This window comes from Hyaena hyaena, unplaced genomic scaffold, assembly GCF_003009895.1.
Source record: "Hyaena hyaena isolate Hyena2069 unplaced genomic scaffold, ASM300989v1 scaffold_862, whole genome shotgun sequence".
NCBI classification, from domain to species: Eukaryota; Metazoa; Chordata; class Mammalia; order Carnivora; family Hyaenidae; genus Hyaena; species Hyaena hyaena.
The window spans coordinates 726,122-743,517 of NW_024081494.1; the positions used below are offsets into that span (position 1 = coordinate 726,122).

Here is a 17,396-nt window from a genome sequence, read left to right on the forward strand (position 1 = left end):
TTCTGGATCTTCAGGTTAATCCTCATTCATATCCATATTTTCTTCCAGATATTCTTAACTAAAAGCACATATATTCCAGTGCAAATGAGAGGATAAGCATTCTCTTCTATGCTATTGACAGAGCTTGCTATATAAACCAGAGATGATTCCTAAGAAGCTGCTAAAAATATTGACTTATTAATAAGAATAATTCAACATTATTATGCCAACATTAACATTTTTCTTAGTAGACAATCTATCTTTGTTCAAATGGACATAATAAATAATTCCATCTTGCAGTTTAAATACATTTAGCTCCTTGGGGACAGCTCAATATAGTTAATTCCAGGCAGTCTCAACTATGTCAGTTCAATAACAATTGGGCATTGCATAGTAGTTATATTTAACATTTTTTAAAGTAGTGGGATTATTTTATTTTCTGTTGGAAGCCCAGTACAAAACAGATGTGAACTGATATACTATGGTGGAGCAAGTGGTGGAAAAGCCATAGCCTGCCCACTCAATCTTTTCCTTTACTCCCTGGAATATTTCTGAGGAAATCTAGAGCCCAGTTAGAAGACAAGTTATCTATAATTATCTTATGTTTACAGTTAAAATAGCCTATTGAAAACCACTTAAAATTTCTGATGTCAAAAGCATTTCTTCAATGTTGTATGGTACAGAATACTGAATGTGGTATGTGTGTATTTATGTGTGTAGATGGGGTGGTGATGTTTACTAAAGGTACAGGCTTTTGGGAGAAAAACAATTGCCCTCAGCAGAAAACCTATAACTGTATATAATATATATATATATATTAATATTATATATATATGATTGTTTGGAAATAAGATGGCTTTCTATCACTGGGATCATACAGCCATATGCTTTTACATTTTCCCAGGATAATGTCACTTCTGTTGCCTAAAATTTTGTTGCCGTAAAGCACACAGATTGATTTATATATGTTCTATTTGGTTTATATATACTATTATATAGATTCTCTCTCTATAGATTCTATATCTTCTAAGTTGTTTAATTAGAATTAATTTTAGAAATTTAATTTATAAATTAATTAAAGAAATATTAACTTTTAAAACTATCATTTGAGGTAGCTTAAGAATGACAGCTTAAAGAAATTAACCTTGAACTTTTATTCAGCCTTTGTCAAAAGGATAGTTTACATCTGGGGCTGAGAAACTAGTTCTGGTAAGGCCAAGAGCCTCTGAACTTACTTGGTTCGGTCCCTTTATCTGGCCCCCACAGTGTTTTAAAAGACACAAAGACTATTGGTATGTATGCTTGAAGCACTGAATAAAACTGCAGTCCTAACCCTTAGCAGGCATTTGCTTTTACTACCTCTGGCTGAGATGAATGACATTTGAAAAAGTGGCACGTTCAACATCTACTTTTCTTGGATCTCTTATCTTTGTATCGAATTAGAGAACCAGAATGGAACATACTTGGATGGTATCAGCTTAGCTGCCCACAGAAATGTCTTCAGTGCCATATGCTCTGGGTTTCCTCTCTCACTCCCTCCATTTTAAATATCAAGTTCTAAGATATGAAACTGCACCATGAAGAGCCTTTCTATATTTTTGCTGAATTTCTAAAATGAACATTGTTCATTATCATATTCAGTGTTCATTAAGATCACTGTGGAAACACCTTTTAGACATTACTGATAGAAAATTGTTTCTTTTTTCCTGAAAACCAATTTATTTGATTATATAAAGAGGACAGTGATAACTGAAGGCAGTACTACTTAAGAGAAGTAATATGCAAGCTACAATGTAAACTTACATACGTAAATTTATATTTACTAGCAGCCATGTTTAAATAGTAAAAAGAAATGGGTCAGGTTAATTTTAATAATATATTTCATTTATCCTACTTATCAAAATTATTTCAGCATATATTCAGTATAAAAATTTTAATGAAATCTTTACATAATTTTTTTCATATTAACTTCAAAGTCTAGCATGTATTTTTATACAGCACATTTCAATTATGACTGGCAATATTTCAAGTATACTATACTGGATGGATTTTAAGTTTCCTTTTATTGTCTTACTGTTAAGAAACTCAATTATAATAATTATTTCAATCCTGTTTTTTGGTATACTTATGGAAATTTCTTTGTCTTCTGATTTTTATTTAATCGGAGCAGCCTTATATTCATATATGTCTGTGTATTAACTATACCTTGTTATAAATATTTTTTGTTAATATGTAGGTATTATGGATAAATAATTTTCTATAAGCTTTCATGGAAAAATAACAACTATATGCTTTATTAAGAACACCCAAATTCTGGGGCGCCTGGGTGGCTTAGTCGGTTAAGCGTCCGACTTTCGCTTGGGTCATGATCTTGCGGTTCGTGGGTTTGAGCCCCGCGTCGGGCTCTGTGCTGACTGCCAGCTCAGAGCCTGGAGCCTGTTTCACAGTCTGTGACTCCCTCTCTCTCTGACCCTCCCCTGCTCACGCTGTCTCTCTCTCTCTCTCTCCTAGAAATAAACAAAACATTTAAAAAAAAAAAAAGAACACCCAAATTCTTTATGTAGAACTGCCTCATTTCCATATTTAAACTCCAGATTTCAAAAATCTAAGGAAAAACAAGCACATCCAACTTTCTAATTTATTTCAAGTTTATCGGATCAAAGAAATAAACAATCACAATGAAAAATTTAGTGATGCTGATAATGAGGGAAATGTCAATGAGTACATATTACCTGTCATTTCAAATAGTATTCATTATTACGTATTTGAAATTTTAGATGAAACCACAAACCAAGATTTTAAAATTGATTAGGTTCAGTTTTACATTTGTTTTTATATGCAATCTTTTGTTATACATTTTTGTATTTTATTTTTTTTGTCAACCCAGAACATAGAAGGGATTTGATTCTTTTTGGATATCTAATACGTTTCTAGATAATAAAAGAAAAAGCTTAAATAGTATCTAGTGAATGGAATGCACTTAGAGTTTTTGAGCCTTCAAATACATTCAAAAATTTTTTTAAAAAGTTCATATTTACATTGGGCCTGTTAGGTCCAGGAGGTACTGCATTCATTAAAGTATACATGTTGTCTCCAGAGTTGGTTGAATCTGAAACAAAAAATTACTTAATTAATATCTTTCTTTATAACTTACACTCAAGACATCACAAAGTAATAATCAGAGATGATCTTCACACACATACATATTAATAGCTGCAGCACTTAAAATAGTCATTACTAATGTTCAGAAACAAGTGCTTGTGAGTCATTTTCCAACTCAGAAATTACCATTCTAAGGTTGTAAATGGGAATATTTACCTAATAGATGAGTAATCACCTGAATAATTCAGGTCAAAAGGAACATTACTTTAAAAATCTTAAATATTACAGTTAAGTTTTTCTTTTCTAAAAAATATGGATACTTTTTGACTTCAGTAAGCAATTTAAAAAATACAATGAAAATCTCCTAACATTCAGAATCAGTGGCTTTTTAGTTTTCACTGTTTCGTTAGGCTTCTTATATACTAATTAAAACAGTCTATTTGTTTAATAATTATTAATAGCAGGTGGAATATCCTGGCTTAATTCCAACAGAAAGAGTAGGACAAGACTATACGATTATAACGAAAAATTCTCTTGCTTGAAGTAAAGGCTTCTTCTAGTACAACTTTTGAAGAAATTTTTTCATTCATTTTATTCTTGATTCATTATAGTAAAAATAAGTGTAGTGTGTATCCATATGAAATAAGTAACATTTTGTAATATTAAAAATTTTAAATTTCATATCTATTAGCTAATTCCAGTTAAGTCTCTGAGTACATGCGTTTTATGTATTATCTAGAGTAGAAGACCATATATTTTACATTTAGGAAATATGTTTTTCTATTTTCCCACAATATAATTTTCTTAAATATATCAGGCCTCTATTCTGAAAAAAGTGTGTTTCAAATTTTTTATACTGATTCAAGGCAGAAGGTAAATTTGTTTTCTCATGGCAATAACCATATAAGAAATAGGCAACTACTTTTCCTTTAATCTTGTGGTTGCTTAGTAGACATTAAAAAAGTTTATTATTTTAGTGTATACCACTTAGAGAGTAGATGTCATTTATTGGCTGCTTGTAAACAGTGATCCGTAAATCAAAACATTATTTTTTACATCTAGACTAACATATCCTACTGCTGAAAAAGCTGAAATGCCCACTTCAGATTGATCTCTCTGTTTATACTAAGTAAGGTCCCGATCTACTTTTGTGACCTTAACTATTCTTACATCTTTATGTACATTATATTGCTGTCAACTCAGGCTGCTTGTTCTTTCCTGCGTATGATCAACCTTTTAAATCTCCATGTTTTTGTTCTTAATTCCTCCAAGTTATCTTCTCCCCAGTGTCCATCTACTGAAATTCTGCTCATTATGCCAGGCCCACTGCAAATGTTACCTCTTCATGAGATTTTGTTTTCTGATACTTCTGAATTCATGCATGCCTCCTCATCATTGAATTCTGCTAAGCATTCTAGTAAACATTTTGTCTTTTTTTGGTCTTTGTTATAATAAGTTCACTGACAGAAGGAAAGAGGCCATGTCTTATATTGTGTGCCACAGAGAATAAATATCTGCTGAGATTTTACTAATGGAATACACTTCATCCCTTAAAAATGTACTAATGACTAAACACGTGAGATCTTAAAATAGTTTTTCATCTTTATTTAGCCTAATTTTACTTAACTAATTTTAATACTTAATTTGGAAGGAAAATGGGCTGTGTATTTTAAATATGTAGAAAGAAAAGTAAATTTGTTGTTTTTAATACCAATCAAAAACATAATTTCATCTATAAAAACACTAAGAGAAGTAAGATTGGTATTTTCTAGACAATGTCTGACTTCTTTTTATATACAGAAAAACTTTATAATAAAATAGACCTTATGGAACCTGTTTTTGGGGGGAGAGCACTGGCTTCATATTAGGAATGACTGTGGAAAGGATGAGCTCACAGGAGTACGCACAAGGCTAGGAAGACATACTGGTGGCAATTTGTTGGTTTGGAAGGATGAAGTGTAATCAGATTACTTATCACATGCAAAGTTTAGTGGTTTCTCCAAAAGATTTCATTGAGATCATAGTGAAGTGTTTATTAATCACGTTACCTTCATAAATTAAACATTAGCTTTACCATATAAGAATGCAAATGTGGGCAAGATGTTCAGTTTGCCTAAGTCTATCTTGAATGAATTTCTGTTTCACTTCAGGAAGAAGCTCTGAGGAAACAGATCCATGAAATATTTATGATATATTCCAAATTGGTAGTGAAGCAAAGCAAAATTTTGTGTTCATTATCAGATAGATGCTTTCTCATAATTAAGATTTAAAAATTAAAAATTATTATTTATTGATATGATCAATGATATTTAATTTCAAGCTTCTATACATCTTAGATTTCAACAAACAAGCTAAGAACATATGAATTTAATAGTGTAACATAATTCAAAAAATTTTTTATCATAAAAATCTCCCATCTCTTTCTTTACCCAGAGGTTAACATTGATAAAGCCTTAGTCTATTTCTTTGTCTTCTACTTTCTACATTTCTATGTTCTACATATTTTAAAATAAAATTGTGATTGTATTATATTGAATCATGAACATTTATTCTCCATTTCATTAAAAATTCTTTGATAATAATTTTAATGGCTACATTATATCCCATAAAAATGAATTTATTAATTGGATTAGGTTTGTGCCTACTATTTCACTATTAACTATGACAAATGAGCACCCCTCTACATACATCTTGGGTTGTATCTCTAATTATTCTCATAGTATGATAGTAGAAGCAAGTGAATATGAACTTTTTCATGGCTCTTGATACATGCTGCCAGGGCAGTTTCTAGGAGGGCTGTCCCAGTGTAAGCTCCACCACTATAGTCCACAAGAAGCAACACATTTAATAGTCTATATTAAAGTCTTGAAAAGAAAGGATAAAGCTCTTTAACATTATGTATTAAATGATCACAGAATTGAGGTATTCTAATTCTAGTTTAAAAAGATTCAAAGAAAACAATCTTCCTCCACTACGCATTGAGTTTATTAGCCAATAAATACATATGGACATGAAAGAATATTGATATCTATTGATATCTATCTTAGTAAGATAAGAGATATGGTGGATCTGAAAAGCTAATCCATTAGCTTTACATGGATCCATCCCTGTATTTCAAGTGTTATGCAGAATTTTTCTAAGTTGTAAGATTTGGATTTTTTTTTCATAGTCTCAAGGAATCTTGTGTCAGATAAATTATTGGGCAATTCATATAGACCAACACCATTTTCAATCTGATTATATCTGTTATTCACACAACAGGGATTTTTTACATGCTTAAGGAAATGGACTATAGTTATTTTTAAGACTACTTCTTCCTACTTGCTACCTCTAGTCTACTTCCTGTTACCATCAATGAAATAATGAATACTACTTTCTGTCATAACAATTTCTATCATTTGTGGTTTTATTCTAATAATCAAATGCTCATGTAGCTGGTGTGATTACAATACCTGCTGGACTAGGCATGATGGGTGTTCCTGGTGGCCCTCCACCTCCTGGAGGACCCTAAATAATTATACAAAATTTCAGTAAAAATAAGACATTTCATTAAACAATTTAAGGAAAAACAGGAGAAAAGTTAGACTTATCTATAGTAATCTAATTTGAAAATAACAGAGGAAATATATTTTTTCATAATTTATTTTCTTTGAGTGCACAGTCATTTCACTATTACACAAAATATGATTTAGCTTAAATATCTTAAGTTTTTTTTGACATGTTTCCAAAAACAATGTACCTATAACACTGATATATTATTCATGACTTAATCACATCAGGTATAATGAGGTTAAGGAGACATCATTTATTGGGGCCTTTATAAATCCATAAAACAGTATCATTCATGTGTATCTCTGACTTAGTTTACTATTATTTTCTTATATTTTGTATCATGGTTTTTTATAGGAAACTAAAAACTCAAAGATATTCATATGTTTAAAAAATACATTGATGTTATTTCTTTTTCTGTTGGTATTAACTATAACACATCTAGAGCATTGAACCTTCTGCTATTACATCAGTTAGAAATCAGGGCAACAATGGCTAATGCTGTGGGTTACTAATCAATTGGAAATGGAAACTAGGTGATTCTAAGGTTGATTCAGTTATTTCAGATAACCAATTCAGGTAAAGGGTTTTAGAATTTTTCAGATATACAATAATCTGGATAAATTACTAAGTGGATAAATTTGTATTTCATTCTGAAGGTAGTTCACTAATTATTTCAGATGATATACATATTTGCTATTTAATAAGTAGTTTAAATTTCCTTTCAGATAAAAGTCTGTAATTTCATAAAACTATGTATTAGGCTTATTCTTAATTGACTTGAGAAAAAAATAGGTTTTACCCACATCTTCTTACTTTCATTTTTGTTTCATACAGAATGTGAAAAAAGGTAGGCCTCTTAGTTTGTATAGCTTAAGAGAACACTGAGCAGTAAGTTCACAGGTCCAAAACAGCATGTGCTTTTTACTATGTTCATAAAACACTATTTCTACGGAGAGTAAAATGCTCATTGATCTTCTTAAGCACTCCTTTTTTCCTACCCCAGTTAGCCACCACCTCTGAAAATTTCTTTAGGAAAGATTTTCTTTCTACCATTTTATCTTTGCTCTTCTGTTAGGCATTTACTCCTAAATATTATAACAATTTATCTTCTATGGTGGCCTTGAGACGTAGCAAGGATTACACTGTGATGGGGGTTAAAAGGTCATTTATAAGTGCAAGAGCTCATGTAAAACCTGCTAATTTGATTTAAGGTGTATATGAATTATTGGAAAATTTTAACATGTACTAAAAATAGTAAGAAAAACAAGTGCTTTTGATTTCTGAGCATAAAAAAGCTCCTCCCGCCTCCCCCCCCCCCCCCCCCCCCCCCCCCCCCCCCCCCCCCCCCCCCCCCCCCCCCCCCCCCCCGCCAAATTACTAGTCATTATTCTGCTATGTGATTCTCTTTGTGATCAGGAAAAAGTTTACTGTCTTCCTAAACTTTGTGTGTGATGAGTGGGGGGTGAGGGAGGGGGTATACTTCATTCTCCTGGAGAACTGCAAATCCAAGCTTATCATTGTGTAACTGGGGATGGCTTTCTTCATGATTGGACAAAGTGTATTGTATTGGTTTACAGAAACATATGCTAAAGTAAAACACAGTACTCAGGGCAATTTTGGCCAGATTGATAACTGTTTCACTAATGAACATCAACATATGTACTGAGGTTGGCAGATGAAAAACTCAATACATATCAGATGTTCACTTCTTGGCCAATACACAGGGGCTCTTCTTAACATCTGGACTCCTATTTCATTGCCCAAATAACACATAACATCAATTCTTATGAGCAAACAATCCCAAATGTACTTACTACATAATTCCCCGGAGATGCTGAGGAGTATGGTATCTGGAACGTGAACAGGACAAAGAAATATATATTTTGATTCATGTGACAGAACAGAGACTTACCTACAATGACTCTATATTCTGACTTTTATCAAGTTTTCAAATGTATCACAAAGGATGGTAAAGAATAAAGCCGTTTATATCTGTCTGGGTGCTCGAAAATGAATAAATGCAACATTATCTTGAATTTATAAAAAAGAATGGATTTAGGTCAAGAGGAATTTAGAATTCTAGCTTTAAGTTATACTGGTTTCAGAGCAGTTACACTCAACTGCTCGATACTAATGACACTTATGCTGTAATTAGAAAGATATATATTTGTGCAGTGAAAAACCGGAAACCAGAGTTTTTCAAAATTAATAGCTTTTACAGATGCAACTTCTAATTTATGTGCATTCTGGGATGTGTTATTATTATTTTTAAGATCGGTTTTTAGCTACTACATTCGTGTGGTGTGGGTCAATACTTGATCTATAGATCTCATGTTTACCCCCTTTCCTTTCTAATTAGCTACTAGAAACTAATATAACAAATGCAAAAGATTTTCATTAATGTAAGTCTCCAAAGACTACTAACTTCTGGGGATCAGATATGGGTGACAAATTCTCTCTTTCCCTTCAAATCAAGCTTTTAACCAAACTCTTTTCTAGAGACTACATAATATTAACACAATATTGCTATCATAATTTAAGAAACAAGAACTAAAAAACAAATTTTTAAAACTAAACCCTTGAGTGTTGATATTAATAAAGAAAGCTAAATCCAAATATTTTCTTTTGTTCATAGAACCTCACAAGCTTACTTGCATGAAGATTCTGTACATCCAGAGGAGATATTTTTGTCTTATTTTGGAAAAAATCCAATGAACTACTATCTTCTTGGAGGTACATATCCAAAATAGGATCATTAGAGTAGTAAAAAGATGATAGTACTTTTACCCTAAACCCAGCTTCTAGCCCAACACCTTTGATATAATTAAACCTAAAAATAATATGAAACTATAAAGTAAGAAGACGGAAGTGTAACAAAGTTGTGATTTTACTCTAAGTTATTTACAAATTAACTTGTTGTTTGGTGTTCACACTTTGCCTTAATAACAGACCACATGCCTCTGAGGCCCCCGCTTGATCTGCCTATGGGTAATTCATCTCTGAGTGTCATTACCAGGTTGCCCAGCAACACAAATGATGGGGATTACTTCCACTATGAGTAGTGAGATCTTGATGGCCAGTCCACCCTTACAAAACTCGGGAGTTGAAATCAACTTTGCTCTCCTAAACTCCTTTTAGCTCATGATTTACCATCCATCTTCTGAGTTTTATTATTTTTAATATGTGCATTTGCTCTCTCCAAATCACCACCTTATCTGTTGGCTCCAATTTTCATCTCCTTACAACTTTAACATCATGCTCATGTTCTTCTGCCTCTCTCTATTGCCTACCATCAGTTTTTTTTTTAATTTTTAATGGTTTTTTAAAATTTATTTGAGAGAGAGAGAGGGAGAGAGAGAGAGAAGGAGAGAGCAGGGGAGGGTCAGGGAGAGAGGGAGACACAGAATATGAAGCAGGCTCCAGGCTCTGAGCTAGCTGTTAGCACAGAGCTCAACGCGGGACTTGAACCCATGAACCCTGAGATCATTACCTGAGCAGAAGTTGGACGCTTAACCGACTGAACCACCCACGTGCCCTTGCCTACCATCATTCTTTAACAATGTTAACATATATGCTAACCACCCTTTAAATCTTTGGAATTTATACTTTACTGCTTTCCTTCACTTTACCATATACTTCCTTCCCCTCCATCTGTGAGTATAACCACATCCTAGAACTCTTTACATAGAGATCTAAACAACTCCCTTGCCTGACATCTTTCTTATTCCTCATGACACTCACAAATATATTATTCCATATTCCAACCAGAATCTTCTTCCATTACAATTCCTCCATGTTTTCCTTATTATTTCTGTATTAATTTCCTATTAGTCCATTATTTCCTTATTAGTTTCCTGCTAAATTGCCCCTGACCTTCCCGCATGCCACTGTCAGCATTTTGTTTCTCTTTCCAATATTTTAAATTCATTATTCCAAAGCCTACTTAGTTAATTTCCATCTTTTTGATCATCCCCTAACCACCTTTTCTATCTCACAGTAGAGACTTACCAGAGAGGAACACAAAATAAGGAACAAGGTCCAAAATATAATCATGTTCTCCAAATTCAACTTAGAGTTCACTAATATCTGGAAGCATTTTGGCTCAGCCTTTATGGAAGCCCTGAAACAGTCTAGTGGTAAACCAATAAACCCAATAAACTCAGGGAGAAAAAGGTCCGAATTTGTAGCATTTGTCAATTTATGTGGTGTAAATATTCTTACATGAAATATTTCAAGCTACCAATTATTTTTTCTTTTTATTTATCTACTTTAAAATTTATCTATTGTTTAATTTACATCCAAGTTAGTTAGCATATAGTACAACAATGATTTCAGGAGTAGATTCCTTAATGCTCCTTACCCATTTAGCCCATCCCCACCCCTTCCGCAAACCCTCCAGCAACCCTCTGTTTTTTCTCCATATTTAAGAGTCTTTTATGTTTTATTCCCTTCCCTGTTTTTATATTATTTGCTTCCTTTCCCTTATGTTCTGTTTTGGGTCTTAAATTCCTCATATGAGTGAAGGTATATGATATTTGTCTTTCTCTGGCTAATTTCACTCTAGTTCCATCCACATAGTTACAAATGGCAAGATTTCATTCTTTTTGATCATAGAGTAATACTTCATTGTATATATATACCACATCTTTATCCATTCATCTGTCAATGGACATTTGGGCTCTTTCCATACTTTGGCTATTGTTGATAGCACTGCTATAAACATTGGGGTGCATGTGCCCCTTTGAAACAGCACACCTATATCCCTTGGATAAATACCTTGTAGTGCAATAGCTGGGTCATAGGGTAGTTCTATTTTTAATTTTTTGAGGAACCTCCATTATGTTTTCAAGAATGGCTGCACCAGTTTGCATTCCCACCAACAGTGCAAGAGAGATCCTCTTTCTCTGCATCCTCACCAACATCTGTTGTTGCCTGAGTTGTTAATGTTAACCATTCTGACAAGCGTGAGGTGGTATCTCATTATGGTTTTGACTTGTATTTCTCTGATGATGAGTGATGTTGAGCATTTTTCCATGTGTCTGTTCACCATCTGAATGTCTTCTTTGGAGAAGTGTCTATTCATGTCTTTTGCCTATTTCTTCACAGGATTATTTGTAAGCTACCAATGATTTAGGAATCAGCTCAAAAAATTCCTTAATACTTAACAATTGACTTTCATGAGCTGGCTCTCAAGGTGATTATAACATCCTGAGTTGATAGCTTGCCCTTGTGTCATATATTAAATCTATCAAATTCTTGCTATACCTTCATCTTGAATGCAACACTCCATATTTATAGATTAAAATTTTCATCTATTCATCCAGGTCAAAAAAAGATAATCTTTCTGTTTGCTTCCAAAGCTAGCCCCATCTCATTCTCCTAAGACCTTGCTCATTTTATAGTTTTTAATTTCTTCTTCTTAATGATTCCTTCAAACACAATTAAATACAGTAAACATTTAAAAATACTTAAAAAATTGTTACTTCATGTAGTTCAGCTTTTTTTCCATGTTTGTCCTGTCAAGGTCTTTAATTTTGGCTTATAGTTGCTGTTTCTACTTCATATTCTTTTATGTCCTCTTTAAAAGAGAAAGATCATTTGGGGTCCTACCCCTAGTAGCACTTTACTGAACACACACTCTTGAAAGTTACTAGTAGCATCTGACAGCCTAGTGTGAGAGACATAAAATGTAAAAATATAGGTAGAAGAACGATGTGGGTACAGAAGACATATTTGATCTGGGTAGCTAACTTACAGAGAGTAGATGATCACCAGAAAGACAAAGGGAAGGATCACCAAGGAAGGAAGGAAGGAAGGAAGGAAGGAAGGAAGGAAGGAAGGAAGGAAAGAAAGAGAGAGAGAGAGAGAGAGAAGGAGAGAGAAAGACAGACAGAAAAATGAAATATAAAAGCACATAGGTTATTAGGGAAATTGCATATAATTTTACCCAGCTGCTACAGTGTGGTACTTATAGGAAACTAAAATAAATGATAAGCATGTATGGTCAGACTGGTGAATTTATACTGTAGGAAATAGGAAGTCACAGGTTTTAGAGAGACATATTCAAATTTATATTTTAGTAAGATAACCCTAGAGGTATCACAGAATACAAATACAAGTTACAAGTCTATTGCAAAAGGTCTAGGTAAGAAATGATAGAGTGTTCTAGGCAGCACTGATTAAGATACGTAGGAGTAAGAAAGTTTGAAAGACTTTTCACAAATGTTATTTGGCAGGGCATGGTGACAAACTAGGTGTGGTGGACAGGGGAAGGCAAAAGTTAAGGTAATTCCTAGGTTTCCAACTTGGTGAGTAGGTGAATGATGGTGCTACTAATTTACATGTAGGAAATTTAGGAAGGGGTCAAATTTGGGGAAACTTCTGACATGTTGAGTTTTAAGGCACTAGTGCACAGTGAAGTAGATCTGATCAACAGATTTTTTTTGAAACATGGGTCAAGAATTTACCAGGATTAGAACTAGAGATAAAGCTTCAATGGAATACATTTCTGTTCTGTGCTAGACACAACAGTTGATCTAGGATTCTATTAGATTTAGTGATAGATTTAATATTCTAAAAACAAAACTCACTGTTTACCCTCTAAACCTCCTTTTCCTATATTTCCAGCTGAGTTTGCGTTTTCCCACTCTTCCTGATATCTGAATTCAAAGACTTGAAATCACCTTCAACTTTTTTTTCCTTTTTATTCCCAAATTGAAGGTCATCAGGTGTTTTTGATTCTATGTGTGAAATGCACCCCCATTATTCCTTGGATCACCACTTTACCTCAGGCTCTGATAACATTTTATAAAGCCCATTACTATTATCTCCTAACTTCATTTTACTATTTTTCATCCATTTCATATTCTATCTTCCTAAAACACAGCTCCCTCCTACACAGGTGATAAATTTCATATTTCTCCATTCAAAAGTCCTGAACACACCGGGGCCCCCTTTTGCTCTTTTCAGCTTTGTCACCTTCCATGCCTTCCAAAACAATCTGTCCCCCTATACACTAACAGTATAATAATTTTTCCTCAAACATTTCCTGCATTTCTTCTTTTATTTTTGTACAAGCTGTTCTCTACATGTAGTGTCCCAATTTTCCCAATCTAATTAATCTCCTCCTTCCCTTCTCTAGACTCCATACAAAGTATTCATTAACATGAATTGAAAGATGAAATGCATATGTAGAAGATAAGAACAGAGAGCTAAAGATCAAAATCACAGAATTAGAAGAATCCTTTAGACAGATAATTCAAGAGACTGGTAATTCAAGAGCTGTGATGACTGATAATTTAGATATTCTGAAATATCCTGACTCCTAATATACATGACAGTGGTGTGGTAGCAAGGGAAGAGCAGAGTAGCTAGAGATTTGGAGTTATTTGCTTTTAAAAGTTGTTTGCTTTTAATTTTACAGAGAGAGAGAGAAAGAGCAAGCGAGCACAAGCAGGGGAGAGGGACAGTGGGAGAGAGAGAAACTTAAGCAGGCTCCAAAGCTGTGTGGAGCCCTATGCTGGCTCAATCTCATGAACGATGAGATCATGACTTGTGCTGAAATCAAGAGTTTGATGCTCAATGGACTGAGTCACCCAGATATTCCTGGGTTGTTTAAAAAAAAAAAAAAGATTATCAACATTTTTATTAAGTAGCTTTCTTCAACCATGAAGTTTAAAACTACCTTAGAAGCACTGGTTTACCAGAAACCAGAGAGGGCAACATCAAGACATTATCTGTGCCAGTGTAAAGTTGACGTGTGTAAAGTTGGACGGGTGTGACCTTGGCTTAGCTGAAAGAGCACAGTACCCTCATGTCATAATGAGCATATGACCCAAGCTAAACAATCTAATGAGCATATGACCCAAGCTAAACAAATCTAATTCAATTGGTTATTCCCAATACCTCTATGTACTTGATAAAGAGTTGAGCTTTTTTTGTACTTAACTGAGAGTTCTGAGGATCTAAGTCTGGAGCTTCACACTGTCTTCTTGTCATGGCAAGGAAAAAAAGGCAAGTGATAGAGACCAGGTGCTAATGACATTATCTGGATCTTTGGAATCAAATGTGCCCCCAAATTTATATCTGGACTTTTTAGATACATAATCCAGTGATACGCTCTCAATATAAGCCTACTTTGGTTGTTTCTCTGTACCTTATAACTAAAAGTGTCTCCAAAGATAATTAAGATATTTTCAATAAAAATGCTTGCTACTTAATGATTAGAATGTGCTAAACTCAGGTGTGTGGTTCCTTTGAAAAGTATAAAAAGGAAAATTCACTGGTGGATTTGTAAATAAACTTCCAAATAAGAATCTGAGGCTAATATTGTAATGCTCAGGTCAAAGGAAGTTAAAAGTGAAAGTCATACTTTTATTCCAAATTAAAAATATTAATTTTTCCTTAAAAATGTTTTTTTCTACTGTCATATAAAAGGGTACCAAACCATTTTTGATTAAAATACTTTTATAACAGAAAACTGTGGATTTATAAAGATTAAGTAAATAAATAAATAAATATATTGTACATAATGGTAGGCAGATTTCTTACTTTCAAAGAAGTAAAAAACAGAAAATCTAGAATATATCCTGTTGTGTTGGACTGAAATTGAAGCAATAGTGTGTACTCATGGTTTTAGTACATATAGATAGATGCAGGAAGATACAGAGGTGTGTATAGGAATGTATGAACATCCATCTGTATCTTAGTTATTTCTGTGGGGAGCTTCTAGAATTTGTATCACTCTCTTGAGTTCCAACTACCACTCTCCATTAAAAAGGAACCAAGGCTCCTTAAAGAAATGGCTGTTTCAGGGCCAACACTGGGAAAACACAAGATGAGTTTCAAAATGCTCAAAGAATAATGGAAGCATGTCAAAAGGAAACATGATCCAGCTTGAAGGGGTTCCTACTGCTAAATATGGAGTGACTTTAGCATCAAAAACCTACTGAATAAAATGAGTCAACAACAAGCACATTTGGTATGAATGAATGAATGAATGAATGAATGAATGAATGAAGAAAGAAAAGCTCTGTAGTAGAGGCAACTAATAAATGGAGAAGAAAAGACAGAAAACAGCCACTTGGCAACCAACATAGCAAAAAAGCATCAATCATCAATGGATGGCAAAAGTAGCAGATGAAAGTATGAGGAAGAAAAGGATATTTACTGTAGTTTCAAGGTATGTCTCCACAAATTAATAATTACAAAAGGAAAAACAGTAATTTTACAGGAGAGAAACTTGACAAGCACTACCCTTCACTAAGGATCAAAGTTAACACTACGAGCAATGGGACAAATCACCATCACATCCTTCCTGAAATGATACACTGAGAAAATCACAACATTCCTTCTGTGGTATTCCTACCAAATATGTTACCTGAATCTAATCATGAGGAAACATCAGATAAAACAAAATTATGGCATATTCTATAATATAACTGATTTGCATTAAACAAAACTGCAAGGTTAAGAAAAAAGGTAAGCTGAGAAACTGTCCTAGATTAAAGACAAAGAGTCATGACAGTTAAATGTAACAAATGAACTAGGATTTTCTTTTGTTATGAAGCAGATTATTGGGACAACTGGTGAAATGTGAGTGAGGTCTGCAGATTAGAGAACAGCATTACATTAATGTTTACTTTCTAATTTTGATCTTAACTGCAGTTATGAAAGATAATGTATTTGTTTTTAGTAAAAATACATGGATGTATTTGGGGATAAAGGGTCATCATGTCAGCAACTTAAATACAGCTCAAATGGTTCAGAAAAAAAATATGTACAAGCAGAGAAAGGAAATAATAAAGCAAGTGTTGTATAACTTGGGAATCTGGGTTAAGGATGAATGGGAGTTCTTTGTACTATTCTTGCAATTTTTCTATAAATCTAAAGTTATTTTGATATAAACATTTAAAAGGAAAAAAGTATATAAGACAAAACAAATATAAGACATACTTGAAAATAGGAAAAAACAAAATAATCAACCACTTTAACATATGACCCTGAAGAGTCAGAGACTTACTATACTGATACAAAATAAAAAGTGTTTGTAGTTACAAATGAGGACAAGAAGTCTAAGGAACTTGGAAATCAAAACAGTATAGGTGAGTTGTTGCTAGAACATAACCAATAGTCTTTAGGGGGAAAAAAAATCCCTCTTAAACATAAGGCTTAAATAAGCCTTATTTAAGGCTTATGTTTTTGTCAGAAAGTCATCATTTTTAATGATTTTTTTCTTGCTCTCATAATAAATCATTTCTCAGAGGAATACTTTGTCTCTCTGTACTCAGGATGATGACCCCCTTTCTCTTTCTGAGGAGAAAGCTTTGGGCCCTTCCTATTTTTTTTCCCTATTCACATTTCCTTTAATTTTTAAATTTTTTTTAATGTTAGTTTACTTTTGAGAGAGAGACAGAGACAGAGCATGAGTGGGGGAGGCACAGAGAGAGAGACACACACAGAATCTGAAGCAGGCTCAGGTTACGAGCTGTTAGCACAGAGTCTGATGTGGGGCTCAAACTCAAGAACCATGAGATCATGACCTGATCGGAATTTGGACACTTAACCAACTGAGCCACCTAAGCGCCCCTCCCTATTCACCTTTCTTTGAGTGAGGGGAGATGTATCCACAAATGATACATATTAACACAAGGGATTATTTTCAACTCTATTTCTCACACGTATGTATGCTAGTCAAACACCCATTTCATACTGACTACTGGATGGCAGTTTGATATGCATACCTCCTACTCTAGTGTTTCTCA

The 17,396-nt window shown here is 33.6% G+C and overlaps 1 protein-coding gene across 1 annotated transcript in view; it reads right to left on the reverse strand.

Moving 5' to 3' along the window:
* SSBP2 (single stranded DNA binding protein 2) overlaps window positions 1-17,396 on the reverse strand; it is a gene marked incomplete at its 5' end in the record, with an annotated part of 86,757 nt that overhangs the window by 18,109 nt on the left and 51,252 nt on the right. The window contains 3 exons of the mRNA XM_039220108.1: window positions 3,018-3,088; window positions 6,534-6,588; window positions 8,448-8,483. Coding sequence (XP_039076039.1) covers window positions 3,018-3,088; window positions 6,534-6,588; window positions 8,448-8,483 — 162 coding nt within the window. The remainder of the gene's footprint in view (window positions 1-3,017; window positions 3,089-6,533; window positions 6,589-8,447; window positions 8,484-17,396) is intronic.